Source organism: Balaenoptera acutorostrata, chromosome 5 (genome assembly GCF_949987535.1).
Source record: "Balaenoptera acutorostrata chromosome 5, mBalAcu1.1, whole genome shotgun sequence".
Classification (NCBI taxonomy): Eukaryota; Metazoa; Chordata; class Mammalia; order Artiodactyla; family Balaenopteridae; genus Balaenoptera; species Balaenoptera acutorostrata.
Window position 1 is genome coordinate 8,577,223 of NC_080068.1, and position 25,374 is coordinate 8,602,596.

Sequence of the window (25,374 nt, forward strand, 5' to 3'; positions counted from 1 at the left end):
ACCCAGTAGCCTGGGTAAGAATCACCACAATGTAGGGCGTGTCTGAATGTTCCACACATGTTGCAACTTCCATTATTTTTGTACTTGATGTAACTGAAAGTCTACTAAACCCATGACTGTGTTAATTTTTTTTTTTTTCAGGTTTGCCAGGCATATGAGGGCTAGAAAGCTATCCATACTCTCAATAGCGTGTGCCTTTTTTGGAGTTATGGTTTCTTGTGAAAATATATGTTTTGGCTCAGATATTAGCTTGATGCAGCATTTATGATCAGTAATGTTTTTTCAACTAGTACATGTGCCCAAGAAGATCCTGGGAAAATTTTTGAGTGAGCATTGTACTGAATAAATGCTTTAGCATACTCAGTGTTCTAACTGTATACATTTGATATCTCTAACATGTCTAATTCACCATTTCCTCTAAGCAGGGAGAATGCCAACTTTGGTCACACCTGTTTTCAAAACCAATAGTTTTTTTTATTTGCTAAGATTCTGTTTTCTATGAACTTCTGTTGTTAGTTTCTTCTTCAGTGTTAATTTGGGACCCAAGAATAGCAGTAGATAAATAAGGGAGGCCTAGGAAAACTAATGTAGGGAATGAAAACTGAAAAGCATGGGATTGGTCTAGACCCAGAAGTGGTCACAATGGAACCAAGGATCAAAGGAAAGATGCATACCAAACCAGAGGTCAGTCAATGTCCTGGTGTGAAATCCAGAGAGTTGGAAAGCAGAGAAAGGGAAGAAATGGGAAGCCAGGAGGAAATGAGGTCTCAGGCAGAAAACTGAAGTCAGAGCAAGATTGGGAAGGGGATGTTAACACACCACCTATCCAAGCAATCAAGAATCAAAGAGGAAGCACTCTTGGGAAGGGAGACTCTAAACCCAAAGTCTGTCTCCACCAGGATTAGTTTTAAATGTTTCCATCTATGGGCAGGAGCTAAGCCCGCCACAGAGAGAGACAGGTGGTTAACCAGGAATCAAGAGCAGATCCTGACAATATTAAGATCTACTTTACTAGGATACTTAGAGTGGAATTTTATTCAACAATAAATTAGATAACAAAGATATAACAATGAAGAAAACAGGTAAGATTTCCTACCCTCATAGAGTTTACATTTTATAGAGGTAGGTAAATACAGGTCATGGAGCATAGTTACAGAACACAACTTTTCAGACTTGAAAGGTAACCTAATTTCTATCCTTTTCTAGGTCCACTTCCATCAACAGCTATCCTAGCATTTGCTCTAATTAATTCCTGAACTTGTCTCTTTTTTTTCCTTATTCACTTTTTCTAGGAAATTTTTTTTCACATATTCCTTTTCTTTGTTCCTATATTCACTTCTGGAGCCATTCTGGTTTTAAGTTCTCATTCATTTTTTTAATATCTCATGATTCCCATATCCAATTCAAGTCAATATGAATTCAATATTTCTAGGCTCCAGAGAAGACATCAAAAGGAGAAAGGGCAAGTCTCTCCACTCAAGGAGATTTTATTTCTGCAGGAGTCCATATGTCCTCAAGAAGCTGTCAGACCAGGATGAATGTTATGATGGCCCACACGGGAGGCATTATGTACTGTGGTGGTAAAAAGGCTATGATAACAGAGGACAGTTTCCAGATTCCCAGAACAGAACTGAAATCGCTTTCAGTTGGCAGGCATCGGGAAATGCTTAGAGGAAATCTAATGAATTTATAAGAAAATTAAATTAAATTAGATAAAATTTAATGAGTAAAACATTAAATTCAAGAGTAGGGACTGTGTCTGATTTTATCCTCATTTTATCCCTAGTACCTAGAACCAGAGCCTGGAATGTGGTAATAATTTAAGTACACAACAAATATTTGTTGAACTGATCTTGAATGATTGGATTAAATCCTGGACAACTAGGAGGACTTCAATTAAGTAAAACTGGGGCAAACAGAGCAGGTCTTTTTGAAGAAAAGAAAGACATGACATGAGCAAAAATAAGAAAAGAGAAAAATGGGAGCAGAGGGTAGCCTAATTTGGATGAGGTGTTTACAGAAAAGGCCCGTTTGAAAGCTTAATGATTTTATATGAGACTCGCTGGTTTCAGCATCGTGGTGAAAGCGTGTGCCCCATATCAAGGAAAATGGGGGAAGGAGTAAGATAACCAGGCAGACTCAATTCAGATGTCTGGCTGAGTGAGGCTAATAAGAAGGGGCCCAGGAGAGAAGTGTCAGGTTGGAGAGAGCAGTATGGTAGGGAGAGAGCTAGAGGAACAAAGAGTGAGACCCAAGTGGGGAGGAAGACGGGACAGGCGGGGTAGGACCCCAGGACCAAAATCACAGGAGGAAGAAGCCTGGGCTGGGTGGACACAGGCCTCATCTCGGCTTCGCCATTAACTATTCGCTTTGGGGGCAAGTCACTTCCTTCTGAGTGTGTTCTCTCATCTGTAAAATGGAGATGAAACCTACATCACACTATCATGTCTACATAAGACAACTTTTGTTAGATACCTGATATATACAGTATACCACCATAAAAATAAGTATGTTTCTGTAGAATTATATAGAGAATATGTTTACTTATAGAAAAGACGAATATATAGCAGTATTGGGTTGGCCAAAAAGTACGGAACATCATATGGAAAAACCCAAACGAACTTTTTGGCCGACCCAATACACTGATTTTCTAGGGCTGCTGTAACAAAGTACCACAAACTGCTGGTGTAGAACAACAGAAATGTGTTCTCTCATCATTCCAGGTGCCAGAAGTACGAAATCAAGGTGTTGGCAGGGTTGATTTTTTCTTGGAGGCTCAGAGGGAGAATCTTGCCTCTCTCTTAACTTCTGGTGGTTGTTGGCAATCCTTGGTGTTCCCATGCTTATAGTCGCCTAACTCCAATCTCCGCCTCTGTTGTCACGTGGCGTCCTCCTTGTGTGTCTCCTTTTCTCACAAGGACGACAGTCATATTGGATTTAGGGCCCAATCTACCCCGCTATGACCTCATCTTAACTAATTACATCTGCAAAGACCCCATTTCCAAATAAGGTCACATTCTGAGGTTCCAGGTTGGCATGAATTTCAACCCAGCATAAGAAGTATATTCCTAACTTATTCTTATTTTTATAATAGCTTCGACAGGCTATTATTATAAGAACTAGGATTTGAGCCTTAGAGGGGAGGGGAACAAAACGGTTGAGGTCCCAGGTCAGGAAATCTGAATTCCATCTATTCCTCTTCCCACGTGTGTAGCCTCGGAGGCTACACCCTCTTTAGTGGTTAGTCTTCTCATCTGATAAACAGGGGGCAGAACTTCAGAGTGTTTGGGGAGGACTAAGGGAAGTAATGCGTGTGATGCACTTTGCATGGTACTGGCCCAGAGGGATGGTGCTCAGCTCACTCTAAGGAGGCCAACCTGTGCTGCAGGTGGCGGGGGGTGGGGGGATAGGGGGAGGGCAAGGTTTCTGCTCATGTGAACGTGACTCACCATTCATCCAGACGCAGGCCGAAAGCACTGCGTGGAGAGCCCCTCTCATCTTTACAATCTAGCACTCTGCCACTACAATTTCCCCAGGCCAGCTTGCTCAGTGCTAACTCCAGTGACTCGCCACCGCTCTTGATCCATGTCCCGCAGAAATGCCAGGCCACTGGCCACTGTCCAATGTCTAGCACTTCAGTTTGCCCACCAGCTTTATACACTATATTATTGGACTCCGAAAACCAACTGCTTAATCCTCGTCGTCAACTTCTTCTTAAGTTATTTTTGGAAAGAACAATTTAAAATATATGTAAATAATGCCTTAACTTTCATAAATCTGTAATACATTATCTTGCTAAAACTTTATAACTCTTTCAGGTGGAAAACCAGGTAGTTTATTTACATGACTTAAATACAACACTTCGCTGTATCCTGACTGGTGGGAACACCTTCCACAGTACGTGCTTATATTAGCCATATTCTAGGAGTTCATTGTTGGCCACCTGGTAATGAAATATACAAATCTGAATCAGTTATGCAGTTTGTGGTAGTCACTATCTTATCCACAAAGAAGGCTGACCATAGTAATACCTTTGAATAGACTTAAGACTTGGCCTGAAGTTATACTGTCAAAATCTAGATTGGTCTCCTGTTGGTTTGCTCGATTTAACACTCAGTTTTGTCAGCTTGCAGTTGGTTTTCCAGGGTGCTGTACTGAGAACCTTACAGGAGGAGTAAAATCTGAACATTACCTTTGCTATTCGTGAGGCACTTTTATACCATGAGTCCATACTCTTGGATTCAATTGATGTTACGGAATGATGTATAAATGCAGCAGGGCTGCATAGTGCCCTTTCACCCCCAGTTGGGCAAATATTCTCAGGATTTTAAGAAAATGATTTTAAGAACTGCTGTATGCTCTTGCCTGTTATAAAGTTCATGGATAAGCAGGCAGGCAGGGATTCTTACTGACTGATGTCTAAGATAAGCAAATTATGCATTAATTTCAAACCTTAGGAAGCCCAAGGTTGTGTACCAACCACCTGAATCTAGAAAAGTGAAATGCAACAAAATTCCTGGCAATTCACAAGCTGCAGATGCTTTACATTTGGTATTTGGGATCTACCTGAATTTGAGTGTGTCTACACTATCATTTCCATTTACTTTATAGTTAAGTACAGTCATTTTCATTTGTAACAGCTACATATGACAGGCCAGGAAACACTTAAAACCACAAGCGATCTTGGAGCATGTGTGCAAAAGATGACACGAGACTGCTTTTGTCTTCTGAGCTCATTCCTAATTTCTGTGTCCGAAATATATCAGCCACCATATATAAAACTTTTAACAGAACCCAGATTTCACGAATTTGTGGCTTGCCTGAACTTATTTTTTTAAAATCCTGGATGTACTGCAGATGAAAATGATCTCTATTACTTTAGAAATTGCACTTTACAAAATAAAAAAGATGAACATTTTTCAGCTTTATTTCAGAACATTCTAAATCCCAGGAACGTTTATTGATGTAAATCCACACAGATCAAGCAATTTAGAGATTTGGGGCAAACAGGCACCACTTTGCAGTACGTTTGGAAAAGAGAAAGCATCTCAGCACGTGTTCTGCCACAAAGCATTTGGCAGTCTAAGTCAGCGCTTCAGATTTCCTTCTGAAAGGGACAAGAGACTTCCTGTCATCCCTCTGGGTTTCTGCCTGTGACACGGAGGTGCACGATGCAAAGTGTAAACAGACGTAAACGGTGAGGGAGGGAGCCAGGCCAGCGTGTGGTTCTACACACTCTCCACAGCCTGCTCGGGGCGCAGTCCGCCTCTCCTAGGAGCCGGCGGACGTTTCCACCCAAGTCACAGGACTCTTGACTGGTTTAGTTCGCCAATATTTACTTATGGAAATCAGGGGGCGTGGCCGGGGCGGGAGGAGGGGTCTGGGGCCGAGGGGCTCCGACCGCAAAACAGCACCAGTAACCTTATCTGCAGGGATCATTAACCTTTCTGGAAAACGCAGCTGGCTGTGCTCTGAGGTTTGTCCTCAGAATGTGAGGAGAGCCACACAGATACCGCAGAGACTGTTCAAAGGCTGTTGGGTTTACCTTGCGAGCTTTTTGCTCCACCGTAGTGCGGCAGAAAAATGAGATTGCAACAATTCTTTTTTCTGTTTCTTGTTTTTATGATGAGTCTTCTACCTATCCATGGACAGAGACCAGGTAGGACTTGGACGGATTTGTACCGAGTGACTTGTTTTCGTGCCTGTTTGTGTGAATGGGCCTCTGAGCATGACTGTGTCTGTGGAAAATCGCGTAGGTGTGCTTGGGGGTGAGTGTGTAGGATTTCAGAAGTATGTTATCTATCCCGTTAGGTCTGTTATTTGGATATTTAAAAAATTGCTGGATTTTAGAATGATGATAAATATTTGACCACTATTTTTCTAAATTTGAAGAAAATTGATCCCAAAGCTATCATAGATATGGTGTCCTTATAAGTAAAAAGAGAGCTGTTATTTCTAGATATATAGTTAGATGTGTCACTTTAAAAAGTGCCATTTTAGTATTATTGTGCTTACAGAGCCAAAAAAAAGTCAAAAATATGTATGGTCAAGATAAATAATATTAATTTACTTGACACATTTTTCAAGGATTGTATCAGTCGTGTTGTTCTTAACTAACAGGAATTTAGTAAACAAAGTTATTTTTTTAAAGTGCTTTTACTTCAAAACCAAATATTTAAGATTTCAAAGCGCTGGCAAGTAAAAAAGAAAAAAAAATTAGAAAGTTTTCTAAGGAAAAAGCCAACCCAAATTTAAATAGAAAGGTGACACCATTTATATCTAAATATGTTAGATTATTCACTTGATAATATACTTCTCCATTTACAACAGAAAATGGTGCATAACTGGTTAAACATTCAGTCTCTGCCTTTTAGTTAGAAGTTTGATCACTGAGACTATTTCAAATGATGTTTCCTGGTCTGACCTTTTTACATGAATAAGAAAAAAGTTTCAAATTAGCAATTCAGAAAGCAGCTGATCCCTTCTTACTGTTTACAGCAATTGCTATTCAAATTGTTTCTCCTCTCAAAATACAGAGCAACTTGGACAATAGTCTTGTAAAATATTTGTGATTAATTCACTATGTAAACTAAGAAGTCTAGAAACATTTAGAAAGAAGTCATGTAGGAGAAGAATTTTACTATTAAATCCCATCATCAACAATGAACTGTTAGGAATACCCGTCCTGAATTTGCATCCCATTAATTTTTTTATATCACCATCACATCTGAACAGATAGCAAATAATCACAGTATAATTTGGATCGAAAGTATTCCCTCACAGTCTTCAGATTAAACGAGAACTAATTTCTGTAAATGCCCCTGATATTTTCTTCTTCTTCTTTTTTTTTTTCCCAGCGAATTTGGCAATGAGAAGAAAATTGCACAGGTACAACTGCCTTCAGAGGAGGTGTATGCCTCTCCATTCACGAGTGCCCTTCCCCTGAGGTATTTCCGACCGAGAGAGTTTTACTACATTTAGGCCACGTTCCAGATTAGATATACCTACGAATGCTTAAATGGCTTTAGAGTGATGTCAGTTTAAGGAATGCATACTAATGGTTTGCATACTAACAGTGAAATGAAATGATGTTTGGGAATGGCTTTAATCATTTAATGGGATGGAGGAGGAAAATGTAGGAAAATCTTGATAATTGTTGAATCTGAGTGATAGTTATATGGGGATTAATACTATTGGGTGTGTTTGAAATTTTTCATAATTGAAAAAATCAGGCACGAGGAGAATGTGATGAATTATAAAGGTATCTTTAAACACGTGTTTTGAAAATCTCTGAATAGCTCCCTATGCTCTCCAGAACAAGCACGTTTCCCATTAACACACTCTATGCTTGAAAGCATTCGGACACGTTTGCCCACCACCACCAAATGGATGATGTATTAGCCTCAATACTTAGTAATTTATTTTTCCTGAAAATATTTCTTTTCATATATAAAGTCAAACTTAATGACATGGCAGCTTTCCAGCTTCACTAACAGAATTGGTCTTGATGGTTGCATCTTTAAGGATAAATTCTGAATAGAATTTTGTTCCTGATTTTACACTACCCCCATCACCAGTAATACTGCTTGAATCAGTTAACATCAAACACCGCCCAAGTTTGTTACTTCACACTAAAAAACAAGAAACTTGACAATCCATTGTAATTATTTTAAGCTCTTGAATTCACATGAAATACATCTTCCTTTAAAAAAAAGTCATAGAAATATCCCTCAGCTGGTTAACATAACACAGGCGGTCGCTAAATTAGCCTATTCATTTGGCCTGTGGACTGGAGCATTTATGGCATTATGCATTCAGGGAAAAGAATGATTGCTGTGCCTGGTGTTTAATACATGCTTTTCAAACCAGTGAAGACCCTGTAGTAGGATATTAAATAAAGGAAGAGCAGTTCAGTAATAAGCATTTACCAAGAGGACTGAGACAGACACCCAAGTTCTCTACGCCTGCATCTGTAACAAATTACTCTTTGCTATCAAAATATGAAAAAGAAATTTGGTGGAGAAAACCAGAAAGATACAAGAGGAAGTTCTTGAGAAGCCAATTCATAGGGACTAAAACATGCTTTAAAAGTGTTTTATATGTTAAAAAATCCTTTGGTGTATGTCGGTGATGAATTTCAGTCTCTCATATAAATAACGGTAAAATCTGTGCTTAGGAGGAGTGGAGAAGTTCAAGATTTTTCCAGCACTCCTCCACAGATAACAAAGAGGCATTTCACAGTAGCAAGGGAATTCCTGCATATGCAGGAAAGGATGCCTCACAAATGCAAACAAAAGCCCTTAGTCAGCCACAGGTTATATTGGCTTTCTCCACAAACCACCTGCCATAAAAACTAGGGCTGTAAGTAAACAAGATAGAGTAGTGAAATTTGAATTGTCAAAGTTAAGGAAAATTTTGACCTGTGAACCAAATTTGTAAACCAAAGGGAAACGTAAGTCGAAGCCATATAAACTATTTAATAATAGCAATCCTTTACAAAAGTTGGGTAATCCTTTTTAAGAACGGCTCAGGTTACAGCATCCATTTTCTCAGTGTTTAGACTGGTCCTACATTCCAGCTACAGTTCTTTGACGAATGTGTAAAAGTCACATTTTGGAATCCAGCATTAGTATGAGAGCCATTGAAAGAAAAACGTTAATTTCCCCACAGGGAACTGTATTTAATATCCAGTGATAAACCATATAGAAAAGAACATGAAAAAAATATATATATATATGTATAACTGAATCACTTTGCTGTACAGCAGAAATTAAAACATTATAAATCAACTATACTTCAATAAAATTTTCTTAAAAATTAAAAAAAAAAAGATAATTTCCCAAGATCTTGCTCAACCAGTGCTCTAAGTGCTATCTTCAAGTTTGACAGCATGATTCTCGCTGCCCTAAATACTTGCATATTTTTTATATGTCTTGCAACAAAGGTACTTTGACTACTAGATAAAGGCACTATAGACATAAGTAGTGGAACTCTGAGGCTGAATCTCTCTTCATTTGTCCCCCTCTGTTTTCTACATGCTTTAGATAAAATCACATGTCTTGACTTCATTCAGTTAGGGTAAAGGAAGACTGTAAAGGGATAGGTAAGGTAAACATTTGACTTTGAAGTTTTACAGATTAACCTTTTAGAGTGGTTTAGACTTTCAGCTCACTTGATGGGAAAGCCCGATTACCTTTACTCCGTCAATTTTTCCTTCTCACAGAGTCCTCCTCAAAGATCCTCAGTGAGATTTCCTAACTGTTGAGGTAATTAAATAGAAAATCTTGCCATATAAAATTTATTTTCCGATACTTTTTTTTCTCACAAATACTTTGGCATTACCTTCAGCCCTAAGTGAATTAGAGTGAAGGAAAGCAAAAGAAGGGTGTCAGGAAATCCGAGCTTATAGGTTGATGTGGAAATGAGGTAGGGGCTTTGAGGTAGGGACTCTAATGATGTCCCCTTCCAACTGTATCATCTCACTACAGCCCTGATTGTATCGATAAATATGTGCTCTAGGTAACGACACACTCCATTAACACATACTCTTTCTAGCTTTTTAATAATAGTTATGATACATGTTCATGGTATAACATTTTTTTCTAACAGTCTGGAAGAATGTAAAGTCACAAGTAAAAGCCTTCCACCCTCCTCTGTTGCCCATTTTCCTTTCCCAGAGGTAATGGCTATGAAAATATTTTTGGTAAAGTTACCTTTTAAAATTGAGACCCTTGATGACCATTCAAATGTAAATGCTTCTAGTTCTCTGTTTTCTGCCTTTTTAAAAAAACTTTTTTGTAGAAGTATAGTTGATTTACAATATTGTGTTAGTTTTAGGTGTACAGCCAAGTGATTCAGTTATATATTTTTTCAGATTTTTTTCTACTGTAGGTTATTACAAGCTATTGAATGTAGCTCCTTGTGCTATACAGTAGGTCCTTGGTGCTTATCTATGTTATGTATATAGTAGTTGCATCTGTTAATCCCCATACTCCTCACTTGTCCCTTTGGTAACCATAAGCTTGTCTTCTATGCCTGTGAGTCTGTTTTGTATATAGATTCAGTTGTATTATTTCATTCCACTCCTACGCTGGGTCTTTGTGTGCTTTCTCCACACCCAGACAACCAGCCTCCGTACTGTCTGCCTTATTCCTACGCCCTTGAAGTCATGATCCCCCCACCCCTGACCAAATCTCGGCTCTGCCTCCAAACTTGATGCAACTGTCCTATTGTCCTGGCCCTTCTCACTCTATTCTGCCTCTTTGTCTTATCGAAAGCCAACTCTGCCTTCAGCACAGAATCTCCACTTTAGTGGAGCACTTCACCTCCAACTTTAGTGGCGCTCTCTGCAAATAACTCTTCTTACTTTTAAGCACCTCTGATTCCCGTTCAGTTATATTTCAAGCCTTTAATGACCTCCAGTTTCCTTAAACTTTTTTTTTTTTTTTTTTTTTAAGGATTTTTCTTATTTATTTATTTATTTATTTATTTATTTATTTATTTATTTTTGGCTGTGTTGGGTCTTCGGTTCGTGCGAGGGCTTTCTCCAGTTGCGGCAAGCGGGGGCCACTCTTCATCGCGGTGCGCGGGCCTTTCTCTATCGCGGCCCCTCCCGTCGCGGGGCACAGGCTCCAGACGCGCAGGCTCAGCAATTGTGGCTCACGGGCCCAGCTGCTCCGTGGCATGTGGGATCTTCCCAGACCAGGGCTCGAACCCGTGTCCCCTGCATTAGCAGGCAGATTCTCAACCACTGCGCCACCAGGGAAGCCCCCTTAAACTTTTTAACCTCCTTATCCAACTCACAGCCAGAGATGATTCCCCTTCCCAGTGAAAATGGAGGTAATCAAGCTTCAAAACCAGACCCTGCCCTCAAACCACAAACATCTACATCTGCAACGTCTTCTGTTTTCCCCTCCTAGTCTTTCATTAGGAGATTCCTTTCTTGGTTATGGTTAATCTCTCCACACCTCAGGAACCTCGATCCAACAATTACTCCCTTTCTTCCCTAGCATATTCAATATGTCAAAACTGATCTATTTCATCTTTAAAAAAAAAGAAAAAGAAAGAAGGTGCACCCTTGGCCCCATAGTGCTCTCTAGTGAGCAGCTCAGGTTCTTCTCTGCACAGCCAAATTTCTTGAAAAGTGGCTACTTCCTTTCCTCCCATGTATTTTCAATGCACTGTTCCCATTGCCTTCTGGGAAAGGTCCCTAGTGACTTCCTTCTTCTCAAATCCAGTGAACACATCACCTGTCTCCGTGGGTCAAGTTGTAGAATGAATTTTCCTTGGTTTCAAAGATACCCTGCCCCCTTCTGACCATCTCTGGAATAAACCACTATTCCTTTCAGGACCTGTACAGGGTGTCCACCTGCCTACCCGGAATCACGTCAGCTGCCCTGCAGATACTTGAAGCCAATGGCCACAGTGCACGTGCAGATCTCCACCGTGGCTTCCACACGGCTATTCCTGTGGCTCAGCTCTCTGTTCCGATACCAGGCATGTCATCAGGCAGGACTTCCCTGATGATCCTTTATGTAAAATAGCAGTACCAAAATAAAGTCTTAAAACAATTCTTCACCCTGCCCGAGATACTTCCATGTTCCTTTTCCTGGATGGTTTTTCTCCATAATACTTGATGCCATGTGACAGAACATATATTTACTCTGTTGTTTGTTTAGCATCTTCCTCTCTTCATTAGCATGTAAGTTTCATGAGAAGAGGAACTTTGCTTTGGTCATCAGCTATTCAGAAATATCTGATGAGTGATTGAATGAATAGCTAAAAGTAAATTCTTTAATTCCTTCCCCTCAAATATTTCTCCTGTGTTCTCAAAGTTACTGTGTATTAGGCACTGTGCTGTGAAACATAACATGGTACTGTCCCAACCTAAACTTCTGAGCAGAGTGCCCTAGTGTCCAGTTCTGCTTGGTTGCTCAGCCTGTCATTTCCACCTGACAACCTGCTTCCTCCTTTTCGTCTCTTTACTACTATTTCAGTGCCTGTTATATCTCTCCAACATGACTGCCACACCTTAACTGATCACTCCAGCCTCCAGGTCTCTTCTGGAAAGTCCATTTTTTGTTTTATCATCTGATCTTTTTAAACTGTAAAGCCAATCATGTCACACCTTGATTAAAATCCTTGACTGTCTCTGTAGCCTTCAGGACAGTGAGAACTCCCATAATTTAACAAACAGACACATTACAAAGGGTACCTCCGTGCGGCATCACCTCTTCTCCCCTGCCCTTTCTCAGACTGGATAAGAGTTAAGACGGGACTGCCTAGGTTCTAGCTCTGGCCACACAGCTCACCCACTGGTGATCTCTGGTAAGTCACTTATCTCTTCTAAGCCTCCTTTCACTTCCAGACCTGTAAAATGGAGCTGGTAATGGTATGTACCTTATCGTAACTGTACCTAGCACATAGTAAGTGCTAAACAGATAGTAGCTAGAATTATTAACATGGCTTTAAAGTCAGTCCATTCTTCACCTCTTGCCCTTCCTCAAGCTACACTTCTGCCTACTTACTCTTTTCCTCACTATCAAGTCCTTCAAGACACCTTCCCTGGTTTTGATACCCCTACAAATTTTATTTTATTAGATGCCCACTTTTTGCTCTCAGCCCCGTTTGCTTCTGTCAAAATACTCGACTCACCGCCCTGTAATAATGTGTTAACTGACTGGACTCCTCCCTACCTCCCTCCGCACACTAGAAATTCTCTGAAGGCAGAGTGTGCGTGTTCTGACTTTGTTAAATTAACATTTGTTAAGTGGAGCACAGAGTACAGAATAGTGAGCCTTACTGCAACAGCTGACCACAGATACGTTGAAACAGAGAAGTTTATTACAGTCCTGGAGGAAGCACCCAGCATGCCTCAAGGGGCCACATAGGGAGGCCAAGGCAGAGTGCAGACAGAGAGAGGGGACCTGGGGGACACACGTGCCTTTAGTGGGGTCTGTGGTGGAGTCATTTGGATTCTTGGGCAAGGGCCTGATAAGTCAATTCAGACCAAAAGAGCATGGTTTTGGTAAGCCCCAGGGGGTCTTATCTAAGGGGCACATAAGGTAACCGGGCCCTGGGAGACAGTAGTAGTAGATTTTTCTGATATGTTAGTCTGTCAGGTTGTTTTAACAAAGTACCATAGACTGGGTGGTTTATAAACAACAGAGATTTATTTCTCACAGTTCTTGAGGCTGGGAAGTCCAAGAACAAGGCACCAGCAGACTCAGTGTCTAGTGTGAGCCTATTCTTGGTTCATAGATGGTCATCTTCTTATGTGTCTTCACATGGTGGTACGGAGTTCTCTGGTTTCTACATTAAAAGGGCACTAATCCCAATCATGAGGGCTCCACCCTCATGACCTAAACACCTCCCAAAAGCCACACCTCCAAATACCATCTACTGGGGTTAGGTTCCAACATATGAGTTTTGGGGGAAAACAAACATTCATCCTATAGCACCTGAATAAATGTTTCTCTGTTTGCGCTATTTCCTTAAGACAATTTCTGTAAACTTTAAATACTTTGAAAAAAAAAATTTCACCAGCTATAGTTGATTCACAGGTTAGAAGGACCACAGAGTTCCTTATACCACCACTTTAAGTACTCTGCAAATTATGCATATTTTAAACATTGGTACTTAGTGGCAAATTGCTCTCTAGAAAAGCTTCACCACTTTGCATTTCCAGTAACAAGTCATGAGAATGTGTATTCCCCATACTCTTGCCAACACTGAGTATTATCAATACTTTTTGTTTTTGCCTAGCTCATAAGCAAAAAAACTCATCTCTTTTTTATGTTCAAAATTTAGACAGTCTGAGTTGAGAGATGATTCCTAGAAGAGGCATACCAGCATATTCTTACTGCTAAATTATAGTTGACACTCCAACAGGACTATCAGGAAAGTGAAGGAGAAAGAAGCTTCTAGAAATGAAGCAAGAGACTGTTTTCATGTCTTTGGGAAGTGGTCAAAACAAACTGTCTAGGACAAGCCCCAGGAATCCCCTGGATGCACAGCCAGCCATGCTCGTATCCAGTCCTACAAACCAACTGGCTGGTACAAGCCCTGGGATACATGGGCCACACAGCCAGCATCACCATGACCTGGCCCTGTCCACCAGTGGACTGGCAGCCACCATGTGAAGCAGAGCCTGACAGCCAACTGAGCAGGGGGTCAGCCCCACCTACCAACATGCCCAAAGGAATCAGCCCTGCCACAACTGAAGAACTCACACAACCAATATAGGGGACACCCCTAGAGCATATAACTGATGACCAGAGAGGAGTGTGCTGCTGGGCCCCATAGGATGTCTTCTACATAAGGCCACTTATCCCAAGATTGGGAAATTAACTGACCTACCTAAGACCTAGAAATAAATACAGAGAATTAGGCAAAATGAGGCAACAAAGGAATCTGTTCCAAACAAAGGAACAAGATAAAAATCCAGAAGTAGAATTAAGTGCAGTAGAGATTAAAAAATCTAACCAATCAAGAGTTCAAAGCAATGATGACGAAGTTGCTGAACATTCTTGGGAGAAAATAAACACAGTGAGAAGTTTAACAAAGAGCTGGAAAATATAAAGAAGAACCAAAGAGAGCTGAAATATACAATAACTGAAGTGAAAAAAAATACACAAGAAGGAATCAAGAGTAGAGGAGATGATACAGAGGAACGGACCAAGGAACAGGAAGAGAGAGTAGTGAATATCACCCAAGCTGAAAAGAAAAAAAAAAACTTAAAAAAAAATTTTTTATTGGAGTATAGTTGCTTTACAATGTTGTGTTAGTTTCTATTGTACAGCAAAGTGAATCAGCTATATGTATACATATATCCCCACTTTTTTGGATTTCCTTCCCATTTAGGTCACCACAGCACTGAGTAGAGTTCCCTGTGCTATACAGTAGGTTCTCATTAGTTATCTATTTTATACACAGTAGTGTATATATGTCAATCCCAATCTCCCAATTCATCCCACCTTCCCCTTCCCCCTTGGCATCCATACATTTGATCTCTATGTCTGTGTCTCTATTTCTGCTTTGTAAATAAGATCATCTATACCATTTTTCTAGATTCCACATATATACATTAACATATGTTATTTGTTTTTCTCTTTCTGACTTACTTCACTCTGTATGACAGTCTCTGGGTCCATCCACATCTCTACAAATGACTCAGTTTCATTCCTTTTTATGGCTGAATAATATTCCATTGTATATATGTACCACATCTTCTTTATCCTTTCCTCTGTTGATGGACATTTAGGTTGCTTCCATGCCCTGGCTATTGTAAATAGTGCTGCAATGAACATTGGGGTGCATGAATTATGGTTTTTGAATAATGGTTTTCTCTGGGTTTATGTCCAATAGTGAGATTGCTGGATCATATGGTAGTTTTATTTTTAGTTTTTTAAGGAACCTCCATACTGTTCTCCATAGTGGCTGTATCAGTTTACATTCCCACCAGCAGTGCCAGAGGGTTCCCTTTTCTCCACACCCTCTCCAGCATTTATTGTTTGTAGAGTTTTTGATGATGGCCATTCTGACTGGTGTGAGGTGATACCTCATTTTTAATGAAGACAGTTTAAGAGACGTCTGAGACAACATCAAACATACTAACATTCACATGGTAGGGGTCCTAGAAAGAGAAGAGAGAAAGGGGCAGAGAACTTATTTGAAAAATAATAGCTGAAAACTTCCCTAACCTGGGAGAGAAAACAGACTTCCAAATCCAGGAATCACAGAGAGTCCCAAACAAGGTGAACCCAAAGAAGTCCACACCAAGACACACTGCAAATAAAATGGGAAAAATTAAAGATAAAGAGATGACCTTAAAAGCAGCAAGATAAAATAAGCTAATTACATATAAGGGAACCCCCTAAGTCTATGAGCTGACTTTGCAGCAGAAATTTTGCTGGCCAAAAGAGAGTGGCATGATATGCTGAAAGTGATGAAAGGGAAAACCTACAGCCAAGAATATGCTATCATTCAGATTTGAAGGAGAGATAAAAAGTTTTATAGAAAAGCAAAAGCTAAGAATTCCTGACTACTAAACTGGCTTTGTAAGAATTTTAAAGGGACTTCTCTAAGTGGAAAAGACCACAGCTAGAAATATGCAAATTACAAAGGGAAAAGTCTCATTGGTAAAGGCAAACATGCAGTAAAGGTAAGTAGATCAACCACTTAAAAAGCTAGTGGTAGGGTTAAATAAAAGACAAAGGTAGTAAGATCATCTATACCCATAAGTAGTTAAGGGATACACAAAACAAAAAGAGGTAAAATGTGAGGTCAAAAATGTTGCAGGAGTGGGGAGTAAAAGTGCAGATTTGTTAGAATGTGTTGGAACTTAAGGGATCATCAACTTAAAAAGAAATCACGTTTACAAATAGATTGTTATATATGAACCTCAGAGTAACCACAAACCAAAAAGCTAAAGTATATACACACACAAAAAAGGGAAAGGGGTCCAAAGATTTGATTGACTAAAGATATGTCAATAAAATCACAAGAAAAGAGAGCAAAAGAAGAAAAAAGGAACAAAAGAGAACCTCAAAACAATCAGAAAACAATTAACAAAATGGCAATAAGTGCATATCAGTAAATAACTTTAATGTAAATTGACTAAATTCTCCAAGAAAAAGAGTGGATGAGTAGATTAAAAAAATAATAAGACCAATATATATGCTGCCTACAAGAGAGTCACATCAGATCTAAAAACACAGACTGAAAGTGAAAGGATAGAAAAAGGTATTCCTTGCAAATGGAAACAAAAAGAAAGCTGGGGTAGCAATACTTGTATCAGACAAAATAGACTTCAAAACAAAAACTGTAAAAAGAAACAAAGAAGGACATTACATAATGAAAGTGATCAATCCAACAAATGATATAAAGATTGTAAATATATATATCCACCTAAATACATAAAGCAAATATTAATAAACATGAAGGGAGAAATTGACAGTAACACAGTAATATTAGGGGATTTTAAAATCCTCTGGCCTTACAGGACACATTAGACCATACATTTACAAAGTATATAAACTTTATATATGGGTGGGTGGGTGGGTGGGTGGGTGGGTGGGTGGGTGGGTGGGTGGGTGTGTGTGTGTGTGTGTGTGTGTGTGTGTGTGTGTGTGTGTGTGTATTCCAGCCAAAGGCAGCAGGATACATATTCTTTTTAACTGAACATGGTATATTCTCCAGGATAGATCACATATTAAGTCCCAAAACAAATGCCAATAATTTAAGAAGACCGAAATCATCAAGTAATTTTTCCAGCCACCATGGTATGAGTATAGAAATCAACTACAAGAAAAAAACTGCAAGAAACCACAAACACATGTAGGCTAAACAATATGTTACTAAACAACCAATAGGTCACTATAGAAATAAAAGAGGAAATCAAAAAATACCTTGCAACAGAGAAAAATGGAAACACAATGATCCAAAATTCATGGAACACAGCAAAAAGCCGTTCAAAGAGGGAAGTTTATAGTGAGACAAGCCTACCTCAGGAACCAAGAAAAATCTGAAGTAAACAATCTAACCTTACACCTAAAGGAATTAGAAAAAAGAAAAACAAAACCTGAAGTTAGTTGAAGGAAAGAAATAATAAAGATTGGGGCCGAAATAAATGAAATAATAACAAAAAAATTAAAAATAAAAAAGATCAATGAAACTAAGAAATAATTCATTGAAAAGATAAAGAAAATTGATAAGCCTTTAGCCATACTCATCAAGAAAAAAAAGGGCCCAAATAAGTAAAATTAGAAATGAAAAAGGAGAACTTGCAACTAACACCACAGGAATACAAAGAATCATAAGAGATTACTATGAACAATTATACTCCAATAAAATGGACAACCTGGAAGAAATGGATAAATACCTAGAAATGTACAATCTCCCAAGACTATATCAGAAAAAAATAGAAAATATGAACAGACTTATTACCAGTAATAAAATTTATCAGTAATCAAAAAACTCCCAACAAACAAAAGTCTAGAACCAGAGTGCTTCACAGGTGAATTCTACCAAACAGTTAAAGAAGAGTTAACACCTTTCTCCTTAAAGTAACGTAAAAAACTGAAGAAGGAGGAACACCCAAACTCATTCTATGAAGCCAGGATCACCCTGATACCAAAACCAGAAAAAGACAACACAAAATAAGGTAATTACAGACCAATATCACTGATGAATATAGATGCAAAAATTCTCAACATAGTATTAGCAACCCAAATTCAACAATCTGTTAAAAGGACCATTCACCACGGTCAGGTGGGATTTATCACAGGGATGGTTCCATATCCACAAATCAGTCAGTACGATAGAACCACATTAACATATTGAATAAAAGTCATATGATCTTTTCAACAGCTTCTGACATCATGCAACATCTATTTTTGATAAAAAGTCTCAAAAAAGTGGGGAAACCATACCTAAACATAATAAAGGTCATATATGACAAAACTAGAGCCAATATCATCCTCAACAGTGAAAAGCTGAAAGTATTTCCTCTGAGATCAGGAACAAGACAAGGTTGCCCACTCTTGCTACTAGAAGTCCTAGCCACAGCACTCAGACAAGAAAAAGATATAAAAGGATTCTAAATTGGAAAGGAAGAAATAAAACTGTCACTGCTTGCAGATGACATGATACTATACATAGAATCCTAAGGATATCATTAAAAAAAAACTACTAGAACTCATCAGTGAATTAAGTAAAGTAGCAGTATACAAAATCAATATACAGAAATCAGTTGCATTTCTATGCATTAACAATGGGCTAGCAGAAAGAGGAATTAAGAAAACAATCCCATTTACAATTCCATCAAGAAGACTAAAATACCTAGGAGTAAATCTAACCAAGGAGATAAAAGACCTATACTCAGAATACTTTAAGACACTGATGAAAGAAATTAAAGACGACACAAACAAATGGAAAAATATACCATGCTCATGAACTGGAAGAATTAATATTGTTAAAGTGACCATATTACCCAAGGCAATCTACAGATTCAATGCAATCCCCATCAAAATACCAATGGCATTTTTCTCACAAATAATTCTAAAAGTTGTATGGAAACATGAAAAACAAAACAATCTTGAGAAAGAATAACAAAGTTTGAGGTATCATGGTCCCTGATTTCAAACTATACCACAAAGATACGGTAATCAAAACAGTATAGTACTGGCACAAAAACAGACACAGACCAATGGAACAGAAGAGTGAGACGAGAAGTAAACTCATGCACTTACGGTCAACTAATCTACAAAAAAGAAGGCAAGATTATACAAGGGACAAAAGGCAGCCCCTTCAACAAATGGTGTTAGGAGAACTGGACAACTACATGCAAAAGAATCAAACTGGACTACTTTCTGACACCATATAAAAAATAAATTCAGGGGCTTCCCTGGTGGCGCAGTGGTTGAGAGTCTGCCTGCTAATGCAGGGGACACGGGTTCGAGCCCTGGTCTGGGAGGATCCCACGTGCCGCGGAGCAGCTGGGCCCGTGAGCCACAATTGCTGAGCCTATGCGTCTGGAGCCTGTGCTCCGCAACAAGAGAGGCTGCGATAGTGAGAGGCCCGCGCACTGCGATGAAGAGTGGCCCCCACTTGCCGCAACTAGATAAAGCCCTCGCACAGAAACAAAGACCCAACACAGCCATAAATAAATAAATAAATAAATAAATAAATAAATAAAAATAAATTCAAATGCATTAAAAACTTAAATGTAAGACCTGAAACCATAAAACTCCTAGAAGAATACATAGGCAGTATGTTCTTTGACATCAGTCTTAGCAATATGTTTTTGGATCTGTCTCCTCAGGCAAGTGCAACAAAAGCAAAAATAAACAAATGGGACTACATCAAACTAAAAAGCTTTTGCACAGTGTAGGAAACTATCAACAAAACAAAAAGGTAGCCTAGTCGTGGGAGATATTTTCAAAGGATAATCCAATAAGGGGTAATATCCAAAATATACAAAGAACTCATGCAACTCAACATCAAAAAAACCCAACAACCTGATTAAAAAATAGGCAGAGGACCTGAATAGACATTTTGCTAAAGAAGACATACATATGGCCAACATACATATGAAAAGATGCTCAACAATTTGTAATTATCAGGGAAATGCAAATCCAAACCACAACAAAATATCACCTCACACCTCTCAGAATTGCTATTATCAAAATAAATTACCAGTGCTTTCAAGGATGTGGGGAAAAGGGCACCCTTGGGAATTGTTGGTGAGACTATAAATTGGTGCAGTCACTACGGAAAACAATATGGAGGTTCCTCAAAAAATTAAAAGTATAACTACCATACAATCCAGCTATTCCACTTTTGGATATTTTTCCAAAGGAAACAAAAACACTAATTTGAAAAGATAAATGCACCCCTATATTCATTGCAGCATTATTTACTATAGCCAAGATATGGAAGCAAAATATGTGTCCATTGATTAATGAATTAGTAAAGAAGATTGTAAAAACATACAATGGAAGACTACTCAGCCATAAAAAAGAATGAAATCTTGTCATCTGCGACAACACAGATGGACCAGAGGGTATTACCCTAAGTGAAATAAGTCATATAGAGAAAGGTAAATATCAAGTGATTTCACTTACATATGGTATCTAAAAAACAAACGGAAGCAGACTCATCAATAAGGGAACAAACTGGTGGTTGCCAGAGGGCATGGGGATCAGGGGTTGAGTGAAATGGTGAGGTATATTAAGAGGTTCTGACTTCCAGTTACAAAATAAATGAGTCATGTGCATGAAATGTGCAGCATGGGGAATAATATAGTCTATAATATTGTAATGATTTTGTCTGGTGACAGATGGTAACCAGACTTGTGATAATTTGTATTGTATAAAAATATCAAATCACTATATTGTACACCTAAAACTAATATAATATTTTAAGTCATTTATACTTTTTTAAAAAGATGAATAAGTTTTTGAGATTTACAACATGGTGATTATAATTAATAACACTATATTATATACTTGAAATTTGCCAGAAGAGTAGATCTTAAATGTTCTTACAGCAAAAATGAAATGGTAATTAAGTGACATGATGGTGATGTTAAAGCTATGGTGGTAATCATATTGCAATGTATAACTGTATCAAATCATCACTTTTTACACTTTAAACTTACACAATGTTGTTATATGTCAATTATATCTCTATTAAAGCTGGAAATAAATTTTAAAAAATTTATACTGCCTAGGGAAACCCTGGCACCAGTAATTCTCTTCCTGTAAAAGATCCATTATCCTCTTAAGTGAAAATTAGTTATATTTTTCCCTACCATATATTTAAAATGTATGCTAAGTACTAATTATTAAATAGTCTTGTAGTATTAAGATTCCTCAGAACAATTTTTAAAAATTGAAGTATAGTTAATGGACAATATTACATAAGTTACAGGTGTGCAATATAGTGATTCACAATTTTGAAAGTTTATACTCCATTTATAGTTATAAAATATTGGTTATATTCCCTGTGTTGTATATCATTGTAGTTTATTTTATACATAATAGTTTGTATTTCTTAATACCATACCCCTATCTTGCCCCTCCCCATTTCCCTGTCCCTAAAAGTAATCACTAGTTTGTACTCTGTATCTGTGAGTCTGTTTCTTTTTTGTTATATTCACTAGTTCGTATATTTTAGATTCCACATATAAGTGATATCATACAGTATTTGTCTTTCTCTGGGACCATTCTGTTTGTTAAATAAAATACCCCAAAGTAAGATTTTGGTTCTGATATCTTTCTTTGACCTGCTCCAAATAACTTTCTTAGCTGGTATAAATATCAGGAATCAATATCCATAATATTAAAAAAGAAATAGTTGAGACTACCAATGTGGGCCACTAAGCAAATACAGATTATTAGATGAAAAATAATTTAATGTAAAACCTCTTTAATAGCATAAATTCAGACTTTTAAACAAATACAGTGCTGTATTTATATAAAAAGGTAAGAAAATATGAAGTTGCTTTCAGCACTGACAAACCGTGGTAACTTTTCATAATTCATTGGCTATAAAAAGAAATTAAGCATGAGTAAATTGGTCTGCTGGATAGCATTTCTTATTATGTGTTTCTTTCTCCTTTGCTTCCAAATCTAGATCTTCTCTATCTAACTTCTCCAGGTCTACCAGAAGAGGAGTGAAGGAAAAGATACCCACCCACGTAATAGTGTGATTGCTTAGAAGTTTCTGTATGAAGAGGAAAATTGTTTGAAAGCAATGGGATGGTTTATTAGTTTCACACGATTATCTTCTTCCTGGTTTCTCTTTAGAGAGAAAATAAATTCAAAAGCAATTCCAGTCTGAAGTATAATTATTTGCTTGCATAACAAAATTCTCTTATCTTTTTCTGCACATTATTATTCTTACCTGGTTTAAGAAGAAAAACTCTTTAATGTCTTAGAACTCTCTAACAGTAAAAAGTGTAGGAGTTTAAAATTGTCCTTTCATATTCTTATAATTTTCCGAAGGTATTAAAATTACTTTTTATATGTTTGAGTGATTGTAAAAAAAAATCCTAAATCTGAAATCAGTTGCATTGGCTATTTGGCTTTGCAGAATAGGGAGAAAATTATTGGTTCACTGATTATTTATATAGAGAGACTAAGAAAGAAACTATTAACTGCTACCAATGTTATATAATAGGCTTTAATGTTTATGAACGTATTTTTTACTTTGAATAATATCCATTTATAGTTGTAAAATAAAGTCTGAAATACTAATTGTAGTTCAGTTTATATTACAGCTGAAATGTTTATTTCTAAACCTAGTTTTCAACATGTCGTCATAAGAAGCCAATGTCTGATTTCTTTTGAAGTTCTGTTTTATGCCCTTTATTCATCTGTATAGACAGCTTCTTAGAAAGGCCAACTTAAAATTGAAATTTAAAATACATTTATGCCAATAAAGTCTCAAGCAGAGCGATGTCTCCAATCAATGAGTGCTCATCAGTCTGCTAGGCTTTATTTTGGTGTGGTGGTGAGACGTGTAAATAAAAACTCAGAGGGAATTTAAGGATATGATTACCAAAGAAGGACACTATCCTAAGTCTGAATTGTATTGATAATTAGTTGTTCTCAAGTTGTTAAATATGCTAATTTGTATTTATTCAAAGACTGTTAGCTCACTGCCATAAAGTTTTAATTATTTTACTGTAAGTTAACGCTAGATATGAAATTTACATATTCATATCTTGACTAGAAATTTTACTTTGTAAACATTCTAGAGTGGGAGAAGCCATAAACCTTTAATCCCTATTTTGCCAAAATAAAAAATTGAGATTTATATATAAAGAATTTGAAATATAAATTCTGATACATGAAAGTTTGTCTCCCTTTCATAGCTTGTTAACAGTGTTTTGGGGGGATGGAAGGTGCTTATAAAAGTACTGTAATTAAATTTACACACAAACAAAAGATGTTTTATGAAATATGTTATTTCATTATTTAAATTGGATATTTGAGGGGAACTCTAAATGGTTTTCTAAATGAATTATAATTCCTTTGCACAAGTGCATTTAAGTAGAAACATAGCTATTAACAATTATATTTGTAGAAAACATATATGTACTTGTTTATATAATTCGTACAAAAAAAGAAAAGATTCATACAGCTCAGATACATCTCATGGAATACAAGCCTACACTTTTGCAAGATCAGATTCTCACATTCACAGAAAAAGTTAAAAACCAGCCATAATTAAATGGTTACAGATTTCTGCTCATACAACTTCAGTAACTGTTCAATAAAACACTCAGTGATTTGAGTGTCTAGTTGTCCTTACTTGTGTAAGTTCAGAGTATTGAGCACAGCATGGTAGAAATGCTCCTGTACTTGTCTCTTTTTCTATTGTTCCTTTTCATTGGGGCATTTAAGACTGATCATACCCTGCCAATGCAGATCTTTTACCTAATTCAAGATTACCAGAGGAAAGGCAAAGATTCTCTCAAAATTTATTAAAAAACTCAATAACCAGTGGCATGTATGTTGAAAGTGACACACCAGAATAAGTCCATGGCAGTGGAGCCATATTTTATTCACTGGCAAGGTGAAGGGGGAGACCAGAGGAGTGTCAAATATGTGTACTTGAAAATTTACCTTCTCTGTGATTTGGTGTTTGTTTTATTATTTTTCTATTAAAAGTTCTTTGCAATTTCTAACATGTTCAGAACACAAAGGGAAAGAAACTTTATATAGTTTAATCAAGATCGCTAAGGGTATCAGAATTAACAGTGCCACCTCAATTTGGAGGCATGGGTGAGTCAGTGAAGTGAGCAGACAGAGAGTAGTGGACCAAAGAAGAGATGTAAATGTTGATCCCTTCTTTCTTGGCTCAGTCCCTTCCAAACTCCGTGAAATCAGTGAGGGCTTTGGTCCCTTCATCATTTTCACTCTCCTTCCCAGCGCCAGTACTAGAATAAGTGGGCACAGAATTTAAGGGTGTGCCCAAAACCTCAGTAGTCAAGACAAGTAACACCATTTTTAACATCATTTTTGGGGAAAAAAAAGGACAATGAACAAAATATCAAGCTTTTAGATAAGTACAGGATGAGCTGAGCCATGTCAGAGCCTAAGGAAAAAGATAAAAATTGGTAATTCTAGTCCTATCAGTAACCATAGCCTTGTTTTAACACATTAGAGCCTGAATTCCAACCCTCTGTTTCTTCCCTTTGTTCTCACTTCAACAAATGACTTCACTCCCTAAACTCCAGATCTATATTTCATCTTCCATTCTTGGCTTCCACCTGGCCAGAGTGATCAAGGAAAGAACACTGGATTCTAGCCTCAACTTCTTCTTATATCTAAGCTCTCATCCTACTATAAAATCATATAATTGGATTCCAATGAGCCTTGGTAAGAGACAGTGTGGTTGATCATTTGAGGCTCTGGCCCCTGTCAGCTGCTCTGCAGAAAAGTCCTATCAACCTCCTCTGGAAATTTGTCATCTGATTGTACACTAAGAATCCACAAGAACTACCTACACCACCTCCTGACTGTACACTTTCAGGATTATCACATTACTCTATTTTTGTAAGTTCTCATAATACCTTATATATCAACTGTTTTGTGGCAGTTGCTATGGAAGTGGCCATATAATATTCTTCAAAGTCTTTAACTTGGTATTAAGAGCAAAGAATATTTTGGTATATAACCATTTCTGGTTTTCTATTTTTTAATATAATGTTTCCTGTGATGATGTGTTAGCAGGTCAGTTTGCACACTATTTTCTTCCTTCCAAAGGAAGGAAGCTTTTGTATTTCATAACTGAAATAGTTATGCTTAACTAAATATGACTTGTATAAACTGAGCCACAAGTGTCATGAAAAGTTCAAATACT

At 37.7% G+C, this 25,374-nt stretch overlaps 2 protein-coding genes across 24 annotated transcripts in view; one reads left to right on the forward strand and one right to left on the reverse strand.

Annotated features, from left to right (window-relative positions):
• LOC103008269 (uncharacterized) overlaps positions 1-25,374 on the reverse strand; it is a 252,917-nt gene that overhangs the window by 207,104 nt on the left and 20,439 nt on the right. The gene's annotated exons all lie outside the window — the stretch shown is intronic.
• APELA (apelin receptor early endogenous ligand) lies at positions 5,378-23,455 on the forward strand. Of its 2 annotated transcripts, none has more exons than XM_028166991.2 (3): positions 5,378-5,659; positions 6,858-6,947; positions 11,349-11,570. In XM_028166991.2, the coding sequence occupies exons 1-2, from the start codon at positions 5,584-5,586 to the stop codon at positions 6,944-6,946; spliced, it is 165 nt and encodes a 54-aa protein (XP_028022792.1). In that variant the 5' UTR covers positions 5,378-5,583; the 3' UTR covers position 6,947; positions 11,349-11,570. The 2 variants fall into 2 exon arrangements, with proteins under 2 accessions (XP_028022792.1, XP_028022791.1); XM_028166990.2 differs by lacking the exon at positions 11,349-11,570 and adding an exon at positions 22,138-23,455 and having other exon boundaries at positions 5,379-5,659.